Source organism: Anomaloglossus baeobatrachus, chromosome 5 (genome assembly GCF_048569485.1).
Source record: "Anomaloglossus baeobatrachus isolate aAnoBae1 chromosome 5, aAnoBae1.hap1, whole genome shotgun sequence".
NCBI classification, from domain to species: domain Eukaryota; kingdom Metazoa; phylum Chordata; class Amphibia; order Anura; family Aromobatidae; genus Anomaloglossus; species Anomaloglossus baeobatrachus.
Window position 1 is genome coordinate 513,698,599 of NC_134357.1, and position 8,627 is coordinate 513,707,225.

General features: G+C 44.4%; 1 protein-coding gene across 1 annotated transcript in view; it reads left to right on the plus strand.

Moving 5' to 3' along the window:
* Nucleotides 1–4,500, plus strand: part of LOC142312862 (uncharacterized) — a 103,818-nt gene extending 99,318 nt beyond the window's left edge. The window contains exon 14 of the mRNA XM_075351848.1: nucleotides 1,186–4,500. Coding sequence (XP_075207963.1) covers nucleotides 1,186–2,516 — 1,331 coding nt within the window. The 3' untranslated portion in view covers nucleotides 2,517–4,500. The remainder of the gene's footprint in view (nucleotides 1–1,185) is intronic.
* Nucleotides 4,501–8,627: the final 4,127 nt, after the last annotated feature.

Sequence of the window (8,627 nt, forward strand, 5' to 3'; positions counted from 1 at the left end):
TGACTTGTTTGGAGGTCTCATTGATATACTTGTTGTTTGGTTAGTGGTGTCTTTTGCTTAATGAAGGAAAAAAAGGTTATCCAGCATCCAAGGCTATGAAAATCCAAAAAGTTTATACAAAATAGTAAAATCGTAACAATGGAATCCAAGCACTATAAAAACAGAGATATATCTCTAGTAAAAGCAGACATGTTTCTCGAAACATGTCTGCTTCTACTTGAGATATACTGTAGATCTGTTTTTATGGTGGTTGGATTTCATTGTTGCGATTTTACTATTTTGAATAAACTTTTTTGATTTTTAAAGCTTTGGATGCTGGATAACCCTTTTTTCATTCATTGTTCTGTTGGATTCTACACAAGAATTTTCTGGGACATCCTTTGCTGTGAAGAGTGGTAAGCTGAGCTTGCCTTTTGGGTTTGCTTGTGTATATACTGAGAGACCATGGGACACAGATTGCACACAGGTAGATTTCCTTTCACTAAGCATGTGACTTATGAACATAATTGTAATTGCTTGCACCAGAAATTTTTAGTGGCTTCATAGCAATAGGGGTGAATACAATTGCACATGACAATTTTTTATTTATTTTATCACAAAAATGTACATTTTTTGCTTATATTTTTCTCACTTAATTTCCCTACTTAGAGAATTTAATGCTGGTGCATCACACAAATCGGTTTACAAAAATATTTAAACACAGGTTGGAATGTAACAAAATAGGTAAAAAGCCAAGGGGTTGAATACTTTCACAAGACACTGTATATTTGTGTGCATTCGCTCCAGTTATACATGTTTTTGTGCTATGTATGTCACATACTGTTTGTATATAGCATCCATTTATGAACCCTGAATGCACATATAAGTGTTCAGAGGTGTTAACATGTCGGCAATCACCCAACGATCTAGCAAAATGCTCCATATTCATTGTGTGATTGGATTGTAAATGGCAGGACGAAAAACAAAAATCATTGTTCTCAGCAGCAACATCTCCAGATGCAGACTACAGATGTGTTGCTGATAATATACTATATGAAAATAGATTGATGTATTAATGATCATTCTGTGCCCATCATACTTAGTTTGCATGTGTAAAGAGGCTAGGAAATAAATACCAAGCGACTTCGATGTAATTCTAATGGAGTGTTATTTTAAAATAATAAAATTAGGTTTTGTTCTTGGCAGTTGAATGTATCAGGAGCTCGGAAAGACATCAGATATTCCCAGATTTTGCAACACATACATGTGAAGAACATATCATTATACCACATACACCTGAAGTCAAGGTCTTTTATTCTGCTTCATCAAAGACAAATCTGCAAAATAAAAATCACAGAAAAGCTGTTGAACATAAAATAGATTACAGAGGAGAGAAATCAGTTTTATGTTTAGAATGTGGAAAATGTTTTTCAGCAAAATGTGAAATTGTTCAACATCGAAGAATTCACACAGAAGAGGATCCTTTTTCTTGTTCAGAATTTGGGAAATATTTTTCTACTGAATCAAATCTTGTTCAACATCAGAGAATTCATACAGGGGAGAAGCCATTTTCATGTTCAGAATGTGGGAAAAGTTTTTCAACGAAAAGTGAAATTGTTAAACATCAGAGAATTCACACAGAGAAGCCATTTTCTTGTTCCGATTGTGCGAAATCTTTTTCTAGGAAACCTAATCTTGTTTTACATCAAAGAATTCACACAGGGGAGAAACAATTTGTATGTTTAGAATGTGGAAAATGTTTTTCAACGAAAGGTGAAAATGTTCAACATCAGAGAATTCACACAGAAGAGGATCCATTTTCGTGTTTAGAATGTGGAAAATGTTTTTCTACTAAATCAAATCTTGTTCAACATCAGAAACTTCACACAGGGGAGAAGCCATTTTCTTGTTCAGAATGTGGGAAATGTTTTTTTGCTAAATCAAATCTTGTTCAACATCAGAAACGTCACACAGGGGAGAAACCATTTTCATGTTCAGAATGTGGGAAATGTTTTTCAACGAAAAGTGAAATTGTTAAACATCAGAGAATTCACACAGGGGAGAAGCCATTTTCTTGTTCCGAATGTGGGATATGTTTTTCTAGGAAACCTGATCTTGCTTCACATCAGAGAATTCACACAGGTGAGAAACCATTTTCTTGTTCAGAATGTGGGAAATGTTTTTCTACTAAATCAAATCTGGTTCAACATAAAAAAAATCATACAGGGGAGAAGCCATTTTCATGTTCAGAATGTGGAAAATGTTTTCTTACGAAAGCTGAAATCGTTAATCATCAGAGAAGTCACACAGGGGAGACGCCATTTTCTTGTTCAGAATGTGGGAAATGTTTTTCTACTAAATCGCATCTTGTTCGGCATCAGAAAATTCACACAGGAGAGAAGCTATTTTCGTGTTCAAAATGTGGGAAATGTTTTATACAAAAATCACATCTTGCTAAGCATCATCTGAGTCATATAGAGAAAACGAGTTTTCATGCTACGAATGAGGAAAATATTTTAAACAAAAGTCAGTTTTAATGTTGCATTCGAGAATTGAGAGAGGGAACATGCCATATTCATGTTTTAGGTGTAGAAAATGTGATACAGAGAAATACTGTTTCGTTAGACATCTCATAACTCACACAGAGCAGAACCCATTTTCATGGTCAGAATGTCTAAATTATTTTACAGAGTTATCATATCTTATACATCAGAAAATGCAGACAAATTGTGAGAAATGTTTTAGTCAGAAAACAAATCTTTTTATACATCAAAGAACGCACATAGGGAAGTTGCCATTTTCTTTTTATACTTGCAATTTTTTTACATTGTAAATAAAACAAGTTATAGTAAAATCAAGTGTCTACAAAGAAAGGGAACACAATTTAGGGCCCTACATCAATAATCGGAAATGTATGAAATTACCAATGACCATTTGTAATTAAAAATAAATTAGTATCCAAATAATACACCTCTATGTGAACAATCTATAAAGTGTATTTTACATTTGTATAACTGCAGCTTAAAAAGATTGTTGGTGACTAGAGATGAGCGAACCTGAGGTTCAATTTTGGAACTGAATGCAAATTTTAAAAAAATTAAGGTTTGGCAGAGGGTCATTAGCATATTGCTTCCTATGCTCTCGCATCTGAAGCTATGCGCAAGTGAAACCGAGCCCCAAATCCCATTTGAGAATCTGTGACAAACCTTGAAAATTGCTGGTCACAGATGTCTCCATCCAGTCTCACTGAGCGAGAGCTATTTTGCAAACAAAAATAGGTAAAAAAAATTCAACCTCTAGATGTGCCAAGCTGGTAGATGATTGATTGCTTTCAGTGAGAGAAACAAAATTAAAATTTTGTAGTTGTAATACCTTTTAATGGCTAACTAAAATAAAATCTGATGATGTTCTAAAGCAAGCTTTCGAGACATCTCAGGTCTCTTCCTCAGGCCTTTTCCTAAAGTTGAAAATGAAACATAGTAAGGCTACTTTCACACATCCGGTTTGAGCACTGCTGCTCAATCCGGCTGTGAAACCTATGCAATGGATGCGGCGAAAACACCACATCCTTTGCATAAGCTTTTACATGCAGCCCGTCTGATTTTTTCCGGTTGCGGCACGCTACTGAGCATGCGCAGTGGAAGAAACCGCATCAGGTGGCCGGATGCGGCATTTGCCGCATCCGGCATCCATAGGCATGCATTGAAAAATGTGCCGCAGCGGCCGGATGCGGCGCAATGCGTTTTTTTTTGCCGGAGCAAAAAACGTACCAGGGAACGTTCCATCCGGCCGCTGCATCGGCTAAATCTGCCGCATGCGGCAAAAACTGGATGGAACGCAAGCCCATGCGGCACAATGCAGCGACAATGCTGGAAAAAACGAAACCGGCGGCAAAAAAATCCCGGTTTTGTTTTTTCAGCAGAGCGCCGGATTGTGCCGCACTGCTACAACCGGATGTGTGAAAGTAGCCTTACAAAAAGGAGACAGTTGTACTCCTGTAGTGCTACGATATGTGTAACAATATGGGAATATAGATATGCATTACTGCTGTGAAAAACATGCAAAAATTGAGATACTTAACACGCAAAAATGGCCAGTTTTATGTGAGCCCAACAGCCAACGTGTGCTATGTCCATCATTAGTTGATAGGGAGTTAACTGGTTTGCATTGCACTCCATGCATGTCCTCTGATATTCCTTCCTCATAGCCACCTGTTTCCCTCAATTACTTTAATTTATCTTTACCTCTGTTTCCTTTACTTTATTCTACCCCTCTGTGAACCCTATATCTATCTACCTCTGTCACACCATGTTCCCATACTATCCTGCCTACACCTATACTCTAAATTTTACCTTTTAATTCTATACAATCGCAAGATGAGATCACAGTCACATGATCCTCGGATAACGCTCTCAGCAGAGGGTAATTAGCATATCGCTTCTGATGCTCTCGCATCGGAATTTATACGCAAGTGGAGCTGTACCCTTATCCTGATCCCTTCCCCATACCCCTCTCCCCCTTAGGCCGGTGTTACACTTACGAGTGACTCGTGCGACAATCAAGTTGCATCACCCAGCACGGCTTGCCGCTCTCCGGACAGGAATGTGTCGCTTCATGTATTTCTTTGCAGCTGCAGAACCCTGTCTGAAGAGTGTCAGGCCGTGCTGGGTGATGTGACTTCATTCTTGTGCGAGTCACTTGCAAGTGTGACACCGGCCTCATATGAATCCTACTCATTCCTCCCATTTTCCCTTACAACTTTATTACCTGCTTATTTATTTTTGTTAATCCCCCTATTTTTTGCAAGTTATTTTTGTACATATTTTATTTTTGTATTGTGTTCATCACATTTTATGACCTAACGTATATCTAAAAATGTACCTCCATGCACCTTGATAAAGACCATTGTTGGTGGAAACGTTAAAGCTTTTGTTGCCGGATCAAATTAAAAGGTCACCAAGATCCTTTCTTTATCATCATTTTGGTCCTGAGTTTTCTATCTACGCGCTGATGTACAGTAGACATGTGGAAAATGGAATTTATTAACTATTTTGTGTGACATAACTTTGGTTTAGGGACATTAAGAAAAACCCAGTTTGAAAATGTCAAACTTTTCACCAAATCCCTGATTATTTTCATAAATAAATGCAAGAAATATCAACATAAATGCACTGCTGATGTGTCGCCCACCTGTAGCGGTCGCCTCAGGGACGTCACTCCACCTTCTGGGACGCCACAGGGGCTCCACATGATTACCGCTGGCAACAGGTATGTTAGGTTTATTTACATGGGAGTCGTGACGCCACTCACAGTTTGCGGTCAGGGTTATAGGTGACCACCACTCACGGTTTAACGATGATGGGGTCTGCAGTCGGGTGGTATGGCCTCCCGTGAGTGAGGCTGGCCCCAGGAACTCGGGTGTGTGGAACAACAGGTCGCAGAATAACTCAGTTGCAGTCCAGTAAGTCTTTCAACTTGTTTACTCACTTTCAAATGTTTTCGTGAGGTAACCCGGGCGATGCTGAGATAAACCAGGAGGAACCAGGTATCCTTTTGGCCGGTCTAAGGGTAACCGTTAACTCGCCTTCCTAGCACTTCTTGTTTCAGACAACCCCTGACTTAAAGTACCATGGGATTCATCCAGGGAAGTCGCTACTGCCTTTTCCCCCTTTTTTGGCCCCTTTGCTGGCAGCGTGGACCAAGGAAGATATCTCCAGGCTCAATCCTCCTTATGGGCCCCCTCGTTGCTGCTGATGCTCGACTCTAGTTGGTTGATGAGGGACCTCTAGTCCCTCCACCTGCAGGTTTAGCAGACCACTAAATGGATGTCCACTCTAGGGACCTGTTCCCCGTGCGTGCCTTGTCACCAGAAGTCTCCGTACACGACCAGCTGACTTCCTCAGCATCTTTCTGTCCAACTTGCTGGTGACCGATCTCCCCCGCCAACAGCTACTACACGGGCAGGGTCTGACTAGCGTGTCAGCGCGCGTCCCTCCTTCTCCTTTCTGCGCCTTCTGCTACCAGACTGACTAACTCCTTCTCCTTTCCTTACAGCCACTGCCACATTAGCTTCCAGCCCCTCCCCAACACCCCTAGATGAGATGTGGAGGAACGCCCCCTCTTGGGTCTGCCCAAGGGTCCCCTCTAAGGTGTGGGAGACCTGGTTGCTATGTGTCTGTGCGTACACAACCCATTCTGGCCTTTGGATTTACCTGGAAGCACTGTCCCAGCATGGGTGCAGTACTCAGTGGTGCCTGACCAGGTCAGGGGCGCCACATTCCCCCTTGGTTATCATCAGCACGTTCTCAGGCTGCAAAGACAAGAAAGATTTTAAATACAACTTTTCCCACATAGGGAACATATTTACATTTAAACATACCAGGTACCATTTCACCACCACTCACCACCCACAAGCCTGATCCCACCCAGAAACTTCCAGGAGGCAGGTCACCAATCTCTTTGGTGACCAGGTCTTGGCCATCTGTTTCCCCAGACCTTTCCTCCAATCTTCCTCTCCTGAGGAGGGTGGTGTTAGGTAGGTCCCATAAACAGGTGTACCAGCTTCCGTGAGTTGGAGAGCAGGCCAAACAGGCATGCTCTCTTGTGGTGCAGAGCCAGGCCCCATAAACAGGCGTGCTCTCTGGTGGTGCAGAGCCAGGCCCCATAAACAGGCATGCTCTGAGGTTGGTACCACTGAGGTAACTTTTTACAATGCGAGATTTTGTGGCTATAGTCAGTTCATAGCCTGTGGTCCATTTTTAAAGTACACGTAACCTGGTGCTAAAAGGGAAAAACTTAAACAGTTCGCGCAATAGTCCTTGCGGGCACATTTCCTTTAAAGTTACTTAACTGTAAACAGGTCAAACATTTTTAACCTAAGCAGGTTCGTTATAAAACATTTTAGACTACACTGATTTTCTTCTCTCAAGATCAGGGCTTTTTCTTTAAGTGCTCTGATACCTGGAGATTGCTACTTGGGTGCCTGCATTGGCATTTACATTTTCAGCATTTGCATTATGGGCGTTCCCTGGTGGTGGTGACTCTGGGAACCTGGTAGAAGCAGTGGGGATGGAGTCTGAGCTCCTTAAGGTTTCCTTTGGACATTGAACCACGTCTAAGGCAAACCAGCCTCTCTCCCCAATATGCCTTGTGTATTCTACCACATTCCCCACATAGAGATCACGACCAGGGTGACCCCGCTGTAGGTGGGACTGCACATCCCGTCTGCAGACGAAGATCCCCTCCTTCACTAAGGTCTCCACTATAAAGCCCCACCCTGTGCGGCAGTTGAATTCTTCCACTACCCCACGGTGGAGGTGACCTCTGGCCTGGTGCCTGGCCCGCCACAGGGACTGTTTTTCATGCAGGTCCCTGGCCTCCACTTGCTCTCTCTCTGGGGTGGGCTTCTCGAGGGGGTGTCTGGCTTTCACACTACGCTGCCCTCTGCGGGCTGGTCTCCGCATTACCATCACCTGGTCATCAGCAAGTAACCAGGTCACATACATGCCGGGGCTATATGCAACCAGGTCTTTCTCCCTGGCAGGGAGTGCTGCATCCTCCTCTGATCGTTGGGGGGACAGCAGCGCGACCTCAGGGCCTTCCTTTCTTGCAAAGGGTGCTGCGACCTGCTCCGGTCGGCTGGGGATCAGCAATGATGGTCGTAAGTCCTCTTCTCCCTCCCTGGTGGAGGATGCTGCAACCTCTTCCGCTCTTTGGGGGAACAGCATCGCGACCTCAGGGCCTCCCTTTGTCACAAAGGGTGCTGCGACCTCCTCTGGTCGGGCAAGGAGCAGCTCTGTGGACGAGCTTTCATCAGCCAGGTAGAATGAGGAGTCCCTCTCCAGTGGAGAGGGTGCTGTGACCACTTCAGGTCGGGATGGCAGCTTGGGGATCAGATACTTCTCCACCATGTGTGCTGGGAACCAAGCTTCCAGTTCCTTCTTTAACTGAGCCATTTCTTTGTTCACTTCAGGTCGGAGCGCAGGTGCTGATCCCCCAGTCAGCGACTGGGGGCGCTGTGACCACCTCTGGTCGGGCAATTGTAACAGAAGGCGTCGTGGCCTGGTCTGGTCTGGCCGTGACAGGAGGCGTTGCGGCCTGGTCTTGTCTGGCGGGACAGGAGGTGTTGCGGCCTGGTCTGGCCGGGACAGGAGGCGTTGCGGCCTGGTCCGGTCTGGCCGTGGTCGTCGCACCTGGTGTCGCACTGGGCGTTGCACCGGGTGTCGCACTGGACGTCGCATCAGGCATCGCATCAGGCATCGCACCGGACATCGCAGCGGGCATCGCATCAGCGTCCGATGGCAATGCCGGTGGGGTCAGCATACCAGGTTGGGCAGGGGCAGTGTGGGACTCACCCAGGTTCAGGCCGTAGATATCCTGCAGCAGGGTCGCCATTGCCGATGACTACTCCAGTTGACCATGGGTGGTGCCCCCAGGCGGGCCTCGCTGCACCGACAACCGCAGGTTTCTAATTGCCATTATCGTCTCCTTTTTCCAAGCAGCTACCTCTTGCCTGCTCCACTCTTCCATACCGTCGGCAATTCTTCCCACTTCTACCTACAGCTCCTCTGCGGTCATGGGCTGGGTCCAACCCTGCTCTTCCTGGTCACCTCTTGCAGACGCCATCCCATCTCTGTTGCTGCTCATCA